The 14,795-nt window shown below is 38.0% G+C and overlaps 1 protein-coding gene across 5 annotated transcripts in view; it reads right to left on the bottom strand.

The window, feature by feature from the left end:
• The window catches only part of PPARG (peroxisome proliferator activated receptor gamma), a 146,103-nt gene that overhangs the window by 34,224 nt on the left and 97,084 nt on the right, over positions 1 to 14,795 (bottom strand). For 4 of the 5 annotated variants that reach the window (XM_031663127.1, XM_031663128.1, XM_021934188.2 and 1 more), the window contains one exon: positions 8,324 to 8,462. In XM_031663127.1, the coding sequence (XP_031518987.1) occupies positions 8,324 to 8,462 (139 nt within the window). Of the gene's footprint in view, positions 1 to 8,323; positions 8,463 to 14,795 lie in introns of those variants that run through there. The other variant, XM_031663129.1, reaches the window with a different exon arrangement.

The raw sequence follows: 14,795 nt of genomic DNA on the forward strand, positions 1-14,795 counted from the left end.
ATAAGATGAACATTCTGGATTGGGGTCAGAACTATAAAGGCTGAGTGTGCTCATATACAAGTGTATTTTTCTAAATCTTCTACCACTGCTGATTAATCTTAAAAGGAAAATGCTTCATGTCTTACTGTGAGTCACTGAGCGAGAACTTTTGGCCTCTCTGGAAAGCAAGGGAATGAATACTGCACTGAATGTAGTCAGGAAGTTTAATTTCTAGTTTCAGCTCAGTGACAAACTAGCTATGTGGCTTTAAGAAAATTACTGAACTTCTCTGGTCTTCAACTGATTTATTTACTGAATGAGGAACTTAGAAAAGAAGATTCTAAAGTTTCCTTCCTCTAGCTCTAAATTTAGCTCTAAAGTTCTACAAATGTCTGCATAGTACTCGAGAACATGCTCTGCTCTCTTTTTAAAAACAGTATGTGTCTAGTTTTTGAGGCTCAAAGAAAATACATTCTGTCTGTTCTACAGATCTGGCACCTGTCACACAGAGCAACTTCCAGAACACTGGCACACAGTTTCCTATTTGGAATAATTCATCATCTACAGAGAAATCTGGTATCTTGGTAAAAAAAAAAAAAGATCAATATCAGAACTGGTAGGCTCCCTTCAGGAAGACTGGGTTTGATAGAGACTCACTAACTTCTGGGAAAGCATATTAGCATTCCTTTATATAACACACTTCTGTTGAGCAGAATGTAGCTACTACTAGCATGTCATAGATTCCATATTGTGTATTTAGTACTGACACTGTTGAACACACAAACATCAAGCACATGGAATAGTCAGATGCCTGCTTTTTGGATCTGGGTACAATGCTAAGAAACAATTAATCGACATGTTTTTAAAACATCTACCTAATTGTAGGAGCATTAAAGACAAATGCTACTTAATTACAAAGGTTAATTAAAGCAGGTTTTCAAAATAATAAATCAATAGAAAATAAAATAATGAAATAAGACAAGTCTTATTTTTGTCTTTCCACATCTAAGGGATGAATTTGCAATCATTATCAGGCTTTTGAAAATTAGTAAGGCTATGTCTTATGGTCAATTTTTCCACTTTTTATATGTTTGCTGCATATAAGCAAGATATTTATAACACGTGCTTTTCACATGGCTGTGCCAATAAGTTGTTTTCCCATCTCTCTTTAAAAAATTTTTTTTTTTAGAGACAGGGTCTTTCTCGATCACCCAGGTGGGAATGTAGTGGCATGACCATAGCTCACTGCAACCTTCTGGGCTCAAGCAATCATTCTGCCTCAGCCTCCCAAATGGCTGGGCCCACAGGCGCACATGACCACGCCCAGCTAATTTTTAATTTTTTTTTGGTAGAGATGGGGTCTCGCCAAAACTCCTGGCCTAAGTGATCCTCCTGCCTCAGTCTCCCAAAGTGCTGGAATTGCAGGTATGAGCCACTACACCTGGCTCACCTCTTTCCTTCCTTCTTTCCCTCCCTTCCTTTTTCCTTTTTGTCTCCCTCCCTCCATCCCCTTCCTTCCTTCCTTCCTCCCTCCCTCCCTTTGTTCCTTCATTCCTTCCTTCCTCCTCCTCCTCCTTCTATTCTTCTTCTTCTTCTTTTTTTTTTTTTTTAAAGAGACAGGGTCTCATCCTCTTGCCCGGGCTGGAGCACATTAGTGTGATCTTGGCTCACTGCAGCCTTGAACATCTGGGCTCAAGGGATGCTCCCACCTCAGCCTCCTGAGTAGCTGGGACCACAGGCATGCACCACCATGCTCGGCTCACTTCTCTTTCTTGAGGGAAAAAAAACTTGTGCCTGCTGGAGGTTCTGCAGGATTTGGCAATCTAATAACTATTCTTTTGTAGTTCCTCTAAAGTAAAACAAGAAGCAACCTTTACCATTTTTCAACTATTTGTAGAGGACGTTTAAATATTTTCTTAGGTTTCTTTCAAAAATGAAGATGAGCAAAACACCACCAGCTCACCTCCTAACTCAATCTCTGATTCCCTGAAGTCTTCCTGACATCCTTTAATTCATTCACTGAACACTTGTTTGATGCAACACTGTGCTACGCCGATGGGGCTGGAGGAAAGGATGAAAAGGACTTGTCTGGTAGGGGAGACTGGATATGTTACACAGATGAGTCTCTCTAGTGTACCTCTCTGTGCTACTCTACTATTACCTCCTCTTTAAGTTATCTTTCCTCCACCACTGAACTTACTGAAAGAGTTGTTTTCACTGCGTCTGTGTTTGTCACTTTCTATTTACTTCTCGATCTACTGCAATCTAGCTTCGGGCTCACTGGGATTTACCGAAACTTTGTAAAAATCCTGAATGCTTTTCTCACAGCCAGAACTAACGGCCTCTTCTAAGTTCTCAATAGACTTGAGCTCTCCAGCATTCTCCCAGCCTTTAATGCTGGCGACCATCTCCACCTCTTATTTCTAAAATTTCTTGTCCTGGTTCCTGCTGTTCTGGGTCCTCTAACTTTCTGCCAGCTGCTCTCCAGATCTCTCTGATGGTGCCTCTCCCTTAGCTTGTATTCTGTGGTCCCTAGTATGACCTCTCTAACCTACAACGGGTGCTGATGATTCCTGCTCTCTCTTTACTGAAATGTGGAGCCTTATTTTTCACGTCCTCCTGTATTCCTCTATACATAGTTGCTGGATACTCCATAGGCACCTCTAACACAATATAAAACTGAATTTAAAATTTTCTCCTCCAAACTGGCTCTTATTCCTGTGTTCCTTTCTTGGTTAATTCATTCTATCGCCCAAATGAGATACCCTAAATAATCTTTGACAACCTCTCTCCCTTCAGGCGCTTTTATTCATTGGTCACTGCTCTGATATTTCTCTCAATTTCCTTTCTTCTCGCCCTTCTCAATGTCTTATTTCCTCATATTGCATTGGTCTTCAGATGAATTTCCCAATTCCAGTCTTTTCTCTATCATTTTTACTGCTATCAGTAGTTTTTTTTTTTTTTTTTTTTTTTTTTCCGGTAATATATATCTGATCACTCTCTTGCTTTTTAAGGCAGAATGTGGTATCACAGGAAGGCATGAAACACATAGAAAAGGAAGAGCAGGGAATCAGAAAAGTCTCATGGGAAGGAAGGCATTTGAATGAAGACTTGAATGTCAGGTAGAATTTCCACAGGGAACAGACAGACACATCAACAGAGGCCCAGAGGTATCCAAGCATAAGCCATTTTCCAGGAATAGCAAAATGCAGGGTTTGCCTGAAGTGTGAGTGGAAAGTGGGCAGGGGTGGGGAAAGGAGGTAGGCTACAACATGGATGGTTCTGGAGTCCACACAGGGCAGAGGGACAGGGTAGCCGGAGCAAACGTGTACTGCCACATGCATTAGGACTTGGTTACCTTTTCTGAAAGTTAAGATTTGGGTAATTTTTCTTTGCACAACCAAGAAGACTAAAGAAAAAAAAGTAATAGGTTAGCCGGGCACGGTGGCTCATGCTTGTAATCCCAGCACTTTGAGAGGCTGAGGCGGGCGGATCACGAGGTCAGGAGATGGAGACCATCCTGGCTAACACGGTGAAACCCCATCTCTACGAAAAATACAAAAAATTAGCCGGGCTTGGTGGCGGGCGCCTGTAGTCCCAGCTACTCGGGAGGCTGAGACAGGAGAATGGTGTGAACCCGGGAGGTGGAGCTTGTAGTGAGCCTAGATCGTGCCACTGCACTCAAGCCTGGGCGTCAGAGACTCTGTCTCAAAAAAAAAAAAAAAAAAAAAAGAAATAGGTTAAAGTTGAAATCTATTTGCCATTCAGAATTTTTCCTTTTCTCAATATACACTAGAGCTGCTATTTGCAAGGCACTGAGAGAACTACCTTAAAAATGCTGAGTGTCACAAAAATTTGTGAAATCATTTTTCTGGATTTTTATGAAGCCACTGAGAAATTATTTTGAAAGTTGTCAGTTTCTTAAAAAAAATTAAGAACTCTCTCTCATTTATATCATAAGACATCCTAGTCAGCAAAGCTAAGATTTCACTAGCTTTTAAATTTATGAAAAACATATTTTTAACCAAATCTCAATGTTATAGAGAAAACCTAACTGAATGATTCATAAACAACATGTCAATTCTTCTCTAGATTATTTTCTTAAATAGGTCAGGTGCAGTAGCACTTTCATGTAGTTTCAGCAACTCCAGATGCTGAGGTGGGCCCAGCCTAAGCAACATAGTGAGACTCCATCTCTAAAAATAGTAATAATAAATACATAAAATTTTAAAAATAAAAAGTGCACTTAGCCTAAACTATTTTATTATTTAGTTCATACATAAAAAAAGAGCTCTGAATATGAATTATTCACTAGTCAAAAAAAATTTTTTTTTTTGAGATAGGGTCTTGCTCTGTCACCCAGGCTGGAGTACAGTGGTGCGATCATGGCTCACTGCAACTTTCACCCCCTGGGCTAAAGCGATCTTTCCACTCCAGACTCCCGAGTAGCTGAAACCACAGGCGCGCACCATCACGCCCGACTAATTTTTTGTAGTTTTAGCAGAGACGGGGTCTTGCCATGTTTCCCAGCCTGGTCTCGAATTCCTGAGCTCAAGTGGTCCTCTGACCTCGACCTCCCAAAGTGCTGGGATTACAGGCATGAGTCACACTGTGCCCGGCCCACCAGTCACAATTCTTAATGACTAAATAATTTTATTAAAAATAAAGAGGACAAGGCCAGCGCAGTCGGTGGCTCATGCCTAATTCTAGCAATTTGGGAGGCTGAGGTGGGATCACCTGAGGTCAGGAGTTCGAGACCATTCTGGCCAACATGGTGAAACCCCATCTTTACTAAAATACAAAAATTTGCTAAGCGTGGTTGCGGGCACCTGTAGTCCCAGCTACTTGGGAGGCTGAGGCAGGAGAATTGCTTGAACCTGGGAGGCAGAGGTTGCAGTGAGTTGAGATCATACCATTATACTCCAGACTGGGTGACAAAGCGAGACTCTGTCTCAAAAATAATAATAATAATAATAAAATAAAAATAAAGAAGACATATTTTAAAAATGTGATTACTATAAAGGACTTGCCAGCAAGATTTTAAAACAAAAATGACTACTTTGAAAAACTATAAAAATGCGTGCAAGAGCCCATCTGACTAAAGAAGCAACATTATCCATGCGTCTTTTTTCAAGATTCTGCAGACACCAGCTTCACTAACAAACAGTAGTTGATGCAATGATCACTTAGTAAGTTACATGCACCACTGAGTGGCCTAGGAAGCAGGTCTGTATTTCTGCTTCATTTTCATTTTGAGCTTTCCTCTAAGGGCAGTGTCTAGACACAGTAGTGAATTGATTGTGCTTGAGATGACTCAGGAAGGCTTCTGAGCAATCGGTGGAATTAACCCATGGTCTAGAAATGATGGGTTGTTAAATGACCAAAATAATTAAGAACGTGTGTTTATTTTCGTTACTTGCAGGAAAAAAATACGTTTCTGAAGCATATCAATCAGTCCATCAGCTGGGTACTTTTCCTACCCCATGCTGAAAGTGAATATTTGAGAAGTTATGTTTCTAACTGGAAGAATTCTGAAACTATGTTCTTCTACAACATGTAGGCGATATGTCACAATGAAAATGAAAGTTCCCTCTGAAGAGCTGTAACGCTACATAACCCAGGATGCCATTTATACTTTCTCTAGCCCAGAGGCTCTGGATTTCTGCTCTCGGGCTACATCACTAATCATCAAACCAACTGCCCGAAATTGCTGAGCAATTGATCACAATATATAGACCTGACTCAGATACATAAATTATATTTTTATTTTATGGTACCAAAACATATAGGTGAAAACTTTTAAATTCAGGCAATTGACATGCCAGGTGCCTACATATTTGTGAAGACCGGAGCAATGTAAGACACAGAATAGCTGGTTGAAAAGTGAAAAATCCAGTGAGTTAGGCTGTTTGATTATACAGAATCACAGAATTTTCAAAGTGAAAGGACATAGTGATCACTGATTTCAGTGCCTATCCAATAACATTAGCAAGAGCCCTTAGGGTTCCCTACTGGTTCCTTCAGAAACCTCCTTCAAAGCTGTGAGTACATGGCCAAAGGGGAAGCTACATTCATCAACCAGACTAATCAGAGACCAGAGAGCAGAAATAAGGTTAACACAGAATGGAGTACATTTGCTTTGGGGGACGTCCATGTTTTCTTGCACATACTGAAAACAGCTGGGTGCTGACGTTGGTATAACACTCAGAGCCTCTTTCGATAAAAAGGCATTCTATATGAACAAAAACTCTGTTGGCTTCACATTGGTCAAAGCAATGGATTTTAAATAGTGACTCAACTTCCTAGAAAACTTTGTAGTTAGAAATGTTTTCTTCATGCAGCTAACAGGCAAAACTAATCAAAACCTTGTTGTTAGTCTGATGTTTTCTTTTCTGTGTGGCAAACAAACTCCCATAAAAACCTCTGAGGTTTTTTTAGTAATGTTTGCAATTTTTTAAGTGTTGAACTGCCTAAGTCTCTGATGTCGTGACACTTAATTCCTATATTTTCTTGCTTTTGCTAGAACTGAACACTCCCTATCAAGATTGACCCCCTCTAGAGATAAAATAAATTGTCATATGAAGTCAAAAGATGACCTATCAAGTTTATGATAGCTTTCTTTGACTTTTAGGGGAGGAGAAAATCATACCATCCATACTACATAGGTTGGGGTTTAAATAATATTTGCCTATAAGCAATAAGCAATTGGAGATTGATTTTAAGTAAACGTATGCAATGCCTGTAAGCAACAGGAAATATATTTTACATAAATGTATGCACTGCCTATAAGTAACAGGAATTATATTTTACATGAATGTGTGAAGTGATAATTTTTTAATAGGCAAAAAATAGTGTTAAAAGTGGAACTGGCATGCTTTCCTAGGCTATCTCAGTGATAATGACCTCAAAGTCAATGATTTCTTCATGAAGATGAAATAAGTTTATTGCAACTTGATTGCATCACCTAAAATATAACCCTTGACTTGGAAACTTGCCCTTATGTTTTATGAGGTCTGAAATAAAAAGGAAACTGATGGAACTGAACCAGCAAATTATTTTGCAATCCATGACTACAGTTGTATACAGCAGATGTAGTCAATTGTTGAGGAAGGTTGGACCAAATTTCCATCCTGTTCAGTACTGCTGATAGCTCTATTCAAAATACATTCTTGCCTTTAGAGGAATTGACCCATAGTAATGATACAGATAGAATTTTGTGAACTATTTTTAAAGGGTAGGTTATTAATCAATGAGTGACTCTCAAATATCTTGATGGTTTCCACTGTGAAAACCAAATATCTGCATGATAGAGCAAAAATTTAATTTTCTCAGATGCTTTAGAGTGCATATAGATGAAAACTGCCTTCTCACTAGATCAGTTTTGAGAGAGATGAAAACAAAAGAAAGAAAAAATAGGATAGCTGATGAAATGAAACTTCGAATTTAATTTGGTCATGTTGGCATTTTTTATTTCTTGAGTGCATTGAAAAGAACTGATTAATACTTGACACATATAATACTACCAAGTTATACCTAAAATTTATTTTGTCAGCCAGGCAACCAATGAGAACTAAATAGTGATCAAGAATCATTTTTTCAAACATGTTTGTCTTCCAGGACTTTACTGAGTTAGTTCCACAGATCATGAAAACAGAGGTCTTTTCTCAGGTCTTCTACATCATTTCCCTTAAGTTGACACCCAAAGTCATAAGCTTGACTTTAGACACAGGTTTCAAAAGTAGAAAGTTTTATTCTCTTACGTTTCTATGGCATTAAAGTTTTGCAGAACTATAAAAATAATTTGTTTTACCCTTTCCACAACTCATGGATGTTCCTTGAAGTGAAGGAAAGGAACACTTGTCTTTGCATAATAAAGAGCAAAAAAAAAATAAATTAATTAATTAATTAAATAAATCTAAATTCTCACATGCCACTTAAAGTTCCAGACCCAGACATCTTCAGGATTTTCTTACGTTTAAAGTAGAAAGACACTACTGATACACACAAGTAAATATAATTCTCTATTTAATGCATGAAGCAATATAAAATTTAATCACGATGATCATTATATTTGTTCTAAAACACTAAAGTTTTTCCCATCATCCCCCAGATTTTTCAAGTCTCTTCTCTCCTCATGGCAAATGCCCAACCAGAGAGAGAAGGGTTCTATAATGAAACGTTAAAAACACTGACCTAAATGAGAAATGTTTTATCGACATGTAATATTCTAAATTCTGGCATTTGGTGGAAAACGTGTACACATTTTTGGCAATGGCCTTAGTGTCCACTGGTCTGGCAGCTATAATGAGAATAATAAAGTATACGGTGATGACTGTTTACTCACCATTATGAGACATCCCCACTGCAAGGCATTTCTGAAACCGACAGTACTGACATTTATTTCTACTTTTTTTGTGGATCCGACAGTTAAGATCACATCTGTCATAGATAAGCTTCAATCTGATTGTTCTCCGGAAGAAACCCTGCAAAGGGATATATATATATATATATGTATATGTATATATATTATGTATAAAAAAAGAAGCAAATTTTAAGTCTTTGTGACACATGGAAGCAGCAACCTACAGCAAAAGGTTTACTGGCCTGGGAATCAGAAAAAGCAGGTTCTTGACACGGTTCTGTCACTGGTGACTTTAGACAAGTCACTTAACCTCTCTGGAACTAAATTTTCTTTGCTGTAAAATAAAGAACCAGAGGATCTCCACGTCCCTTTTTTAGCTCTTAGACACTGATCACATCCAGCTGCGGCTTTCACTGGATCTTGGCTCTACATTTGGTTTTCAGCATGCTCTAAGAAGTGCTCTGGATTTAATGTAATGCAAATAAAACACCATGTAATCAGTTCAGACTCTCTGCAAATCATTCCAACAGCATGCCCCAGCCTTTGTAATTGTGCTAAGCAGCCTGGCAAAGTTATAATCATTTCATTCTAAAATCTGATCAGGGCCAATAAAAATCCACATGTGGATAATTTTTTTGGAATTCTCTATGTTGCATAATTTCCTGCAGAATTTGTTTCACTTATTCATGCTGCTGAAAGTGTGCCCCATCATTGCTGTGGCTTACAGACAGAAAGAGACTATGGCAAATAACATGAGAAGTAATCAGATAAATCCTCACAAAATCGACTGCTATCTCAAAATGGCAAATACGTCAATTTGAGGCCAACTGAATATTCTGCTATATTTACATCTTTTGGAAAGAGCTGAAAAAAATCGAATTGGACATGTTTTATGACTCCATTTTTTGGGTTCATCATATTCCTATTCATTTCTATTGTGTTCATCTCCATAAAATTTAATTGCTAATTCTTTCAAATATATCTGGCCTTGTTTGGTGCAAAAAGCACTGCATTAGTATTGCTGCGATCATTGACATGCATTTTGACTTTCTCCAAATTTCCATTCTGAACTCTGGATGTTCTGATTACTTGACAGCTTCACTTAAATAACGAATAGCCATCTCTAAGCCAGCCTGTCCAAATTGAAGTCCTGACCCTCCCCTACAAACTCACTTCACTTGCGACTTTCTCCATCTCGGCAGATGCAACGCCATCCTCCCAGATTCTCAAGCCCAAATCCTTGAAATCACTCTTGACTTATTTCTTTCCTCAAGAAGAAAGCTTTCTCTAAATACACACTTGCCTGTTTCCTTCATCGCCTTCAAGTTTTGCGTCTCACCTCTCAATGGGGCTAAGCCAACTTATTTAATACTGTGGCCTGTCCCTGCCCCACCTCTCTTCTGGAACTCTTGATCCTCTTGACTCTGCTCCAGTTTTTCTTCTTTCCAATAGCACTTATGACTTTCTAACACACCACAGAATTTACTTATTACTGTTTAAGTGTTTATTTTGTTCCCGCCCTCACTGCTCAATTAAAATTATAAGCTCCTCAGGGGCAGGAATAGCCTCTTATACCCCTGGATGGAATCCAAATGCCTATGATAGTGCTAAATTAAAATTTGTGGAATTAATATAGATGTCACATAACTTCCTTTCTGGGCCTCACCTTTTTCAACTGTAAAATGAGAAAGCACTTCCACCTCTGGTGGTTTGTGACTCCAAATTATGACTGAGATGTTACAAAGGCAATAGGCTTGACAAAGTAACCATTATTCTCAATTTGGGTTTGTCATTTCCTTGATCTTTAAGAAAATATAGGCTGGGTGTGGTGCTCACGCCTGTAATTCCAACACTTTGACAGACTGAGGCGGATGGATCGCTTGAGTCCAGGAGTTCGAGACTAGCTTGGGCAACAAGGTGAAACCCTGTCTCTATTAAAAAAAACACACAAAAATTAGGCAGGTGTGGTGGCATGCACCTGTAGTCCCAGCCACTACTCTGGTGGCTGAGATGGAAGGATCACCTGAGCCCAGGAGGTCAAACTGCAGTAAGCCAAGCTATGATCACACCACTGCACTCCAGTCTGGGTGACAGAGTGAGACACTGTCTCAAAAAAAAAAAAAAGAAAATAAAAAAAGGAAGAAAATACAGTTTTATCACCTACTATGTAAAATGAAATAATATACTATTTAATTTTGCTTGTTTTGAGGCTTTACTAAATGGTATTATACTATATGTAGTTTTTGGGACGCTATTAAAATTTAGTATGAGGTTTCTAAAATTTACGTTCTTTTTAGTGAAAGACTATGATTTACTCATTTTCATAATTATATAGTATTCCATTGTATGACTATACTATAATTTATTAGCCTATTTGCATGCAGATGAATGTCTGAAATGTCAATTTTTTGCTATTGTGAGAAGAGTTTCTCTAAATATTCCTGTAAATATTTTTAAGTAGCATTTCTGGGTTGTACAATGTGTGAATATTACATTTTACAAGATAATGCCAAATTGTTTTCCAAAGTGTCTATCAATTTACACTCCCCACAAGCATTTTATGAAAGTTCTAGTCTCTTCCACATTTGGTGTTGTCAGACTTCTTGACAATCTAAAATGTATAAAATTAAATGTAAATCTTGATTTGTATGTCCCTGGCTTTTCACTTCCCAATTTCTAATTGTCTTTTCCTTAAAATTGAATTTTAGACTTTTAAAAAATATGCTAGATATTAATCTGTTGTCTGTTACAGATGTTCAAATATCTTCTCCTCTGTTTGGCTTACTATCCTTGAAATGTACTTTTTCAGTATTTTTGTTTTCTTAACCAGTAGATATTTCATTTCACTCTCATTCTTTTTTTTTTTTTTTGTTTTTTGTTTTGAGACAGAGTCTCACTCTGCTGCTCAGGCTGGAGTGCAGTGGTGCTATCTCGGCTCACTGCAACCTCCGCCTCCTGGGTTCAAGCGATTCTTGGGCCTCAGCCTTCTCGATAGCTGAGATTACAGGCATGCACCACCAAACCTGGCTAATTTTTTTTTTTTTTTGGTATTTTTAGTAGAGATGGGGTTTCACCAAGTTGGCCAGGCTGGTCTTGAATTCCTGGTCTCAAGTGATCCACTCACCTTGGACTCCCAAAGGCCTGAGATTACAGACGTGTGCCACTACGCCTGGCTCACTCTCATTCTTGAGAGATTACTGAGTACTCAGTTATTCACTCTTAACACTTTGAATTCTATTATCCTTCTGCTTCCATTTTGCTGTTGAGAAGTCTCTTGTCAATTTACTTCTAAGATGATCTACCTTTTCTCTTTGATTGCTTTTATACTCTCTATTTGTCTTTAGTATTCGGCAGTTTTACTGCAGCGTGTTTGGGCATGAATTTCTTTTCATTTATCTTCTTGGACATGTTGTTTCTGCATTACGGCTTCACCTGTTCATCAGTACTGGACTCCAGTGAGATAAGTAGTAGACTTTCTTATTCTAGCCTTCACATTTCCGCACACCTCTTTTTTATTTTCCATTTTCTTCTCACTACTTACTCACTAATATTGATTGCCAAAGTAAAAATCAGAACAGAAGCAAAATAACATGAAAATATATAATTATACTGGCAAAAGTAAAAACAAACATTTCTCACTAAAGTTCACTAGTGAGAACAGTTCTACACTTTACTCTTCCACTGATCAGTGAAGAAGACATACCTCTTTAATATTCAAAGATCCTATGAATCCTTCAAGAACTAAGAGCCTTCACATTCCAAAAGATCCTGGACAAGACATATTCTTTAAGACACTGCTGGTTTCATTCTTGGCAATTTCTTTGCATATCTCTTTCAGTTTCAGGTTTTTCTTCTGCTATGTCCAGTAAGCTATCTAATCCTTCCATTGAACTTTTATTTCAGTAATTATACTTTTAACTTTTAGAAGGTTTACTTTTTTTTTTCCACTTGGTTTTCAAATCATCCTGGTTATTCCTAATAGTTTATTGTTGCAAGCCTATGCCCTCTTCCTTTAAATAATCCATAATAGCTGCTTTATATTCTGTATCAGGCAATCCCAATTTCTGCTTCCCCCGGGAAGGGGGAGAGCAGGGAGTCTGTATCAGTTTTCTTGTTTTTGATGAATGTCATTCAAGATGATTAGCTTCTCACATGCTTGCTGATAGTATTTGGAACACACTTCTTGACCTTAAACTGGGGGACTCCTACAAGGTCTTAATTAGGAATTCAGTAGCCAGCAGTACTGCTGACTTACAACTATTTCAGACACTCTTGAGAATCCTGGCTTAATTCAGAAGCCTTACACTCAGCTCCTTCTCACTGATTGCTCAGAAAACTACTACAGGCATCCGCCTTTGGGGCAACGATCACTCCTGTACCTCTCTGGGCATCTACCATGGGGAAAACCCTGACCTGCTAAGTGTGCCTGCAGCTCATAGTTTCGAACTGAGGGTTTATTTGTTTCATTTTGTTTCATTGATGTTGTTTTGGAGAGTTTTCTCCACCTCCTGTGAGATCAGCAATGTCTTAAAGAATATGCCCAATGTAGAATTTGCTGGCAGTTGAAGTCTCTTTAATTCTCAAAGGGTTCTGAGGACCTTCAGATATCAAAAAGGTTTTGTTTTGTTTTGTTTTTGTTTTTTCTCACAGATGAATAGAATGCTAATGTATAGAACTGTTCTCATTGATAACAGTTGGTGAAATTTTTGTTGTTTACCATTGTGATCACAGATAATGTTGGTGAAAATTTTGATGTTTACCATTGTGATCACAGATATTTTATGATATTCCTTGACTTCTCTTTTGATTCTTGCTTTTTTAAGACTAATATTAGTGAGTGAAAATGCTACTTAGCTAGCTGACAGCTGGATGGCTCACAGAGTGCTCAGTTATTTGGCATGGCTAGGAGAGGAAGATTTTTTGATAAGAGAATTGTTGATCCCTTCCTTACACCATATACAAAAATTAACTCAAGATGGATTAAAGACTTAAATGTAAGACCTAACACAATAAAAACCCTAGAAGAAAACCTAGGCAATACCATTCAGGACATAGGCATGGTCAAAGACTTTATGACTAAAACATCAAAAGCAATGGCAACAAGAGCCAAAATAGACAAATGGGATCTAATTAAACTAAAGAGCTTCTGCACAGCAAAAGAAACTATCATCAGAGTGAACAGGCAATCTACAGAATGGGAGACAATTTTTGCAATCTACCCATCTGACAAAGGGCTAATATCCAGAATCTACAAAGAACTGAAACAAATTTACAAGAAAAAAACAAACAACTCCATCAAAAAGTGGGCAAAGGATATAAACAGATACTTCTCAAAAGAAGACATTTATGCAGCCAACAGACATACGAAAAAATGCTCATCATCACTGGCCATCAGAGAAATGCAAATCAAAACCACAATGAGATACCATCTCACACCAGTTAGAATGGCGATCATTAAAAAGTTAGGAAACAGACGCTGGAGAGGATGTGGTGAAACAGGAATGCTTTTATACTGTTGGTGGGAGTATAAACCATTGTGGAAGACAGTGTGGCAATTCCTCAAGGATCTACAACTAGAAATACCATTTGACCCAACCATCCCATTACTGGGTATATATCCAAAGGATTATAAATCATGCTGCTATAAAGACACATGCACACGTATGTTTATTGCAGCACTATTCACAATAGCAAAGACTTGGAACCAACCCAAATGTCCATCAATGATAGACTGGATTAAGAAAATGTGGCACATATACACCATGGAATACTATGCAGCCATAAAAAAAGGATGAGTTCATGTCCTTTGCAGAGACATGGATGAAGCTGGAAACCATCATTCTAAGCAAACTATCACAAGGACAGAAAATCAAACACTGCACATTCTCACTCATAGGTGGGAGTGGTACAATGAGAACACATGGACACAGGGTGGGGAACATCACACACCGGGGCCTGTCAGGGTGTTGGGGGAGGGATAGCATTAGGAGAAATACCTAATGTAAACGACGAGTTGATGGTTGCAGCAAATCAACATGACACATGTATACATATGTAATAAACCTGCACGTTGTGCATATGTACCCTAGAACTTAAAGTATAATAATAATAATGATAAGAAGATAACCTCAAGGTTATGGTTTTATTGCCCTGTAGAACATTAACCATTTTGCATCTTATTTCAGGATTCTTTCTTTCAGTGACTATATATTCTTGGTCCCGCAAGTTCTTCTTTGAACTAGATTTACCATCCTGCTTTTTCCTTAACGCGTTTTAAATAAATCTTTAACACATGTTCAAAAAAAAAAGAGAATTAAGTTTAACTCTTATAATGGAAATTTCTGACATGACTCAGCTGATGCCTTTCAAAAGTATATCACATTTTTTGTGATGATTCAAGGTCTTTCAATGAATAAGCATTCTAAACATTATACACTGTGTATGTAAATAAAAT

This window comes from Papio anubis, chromosome 2, assembly GCF_008728515.1.
Source record: "Papio anubis isolate 15944 chromosome 2, Panubis1.0, whole genome shotgun sequence".
Taxonomy (NCBI): Eukaryota; Metazoa; Chordata; class Mammalia; order Primates; family Cercopithecidae; genus Papio; species Papio anubis.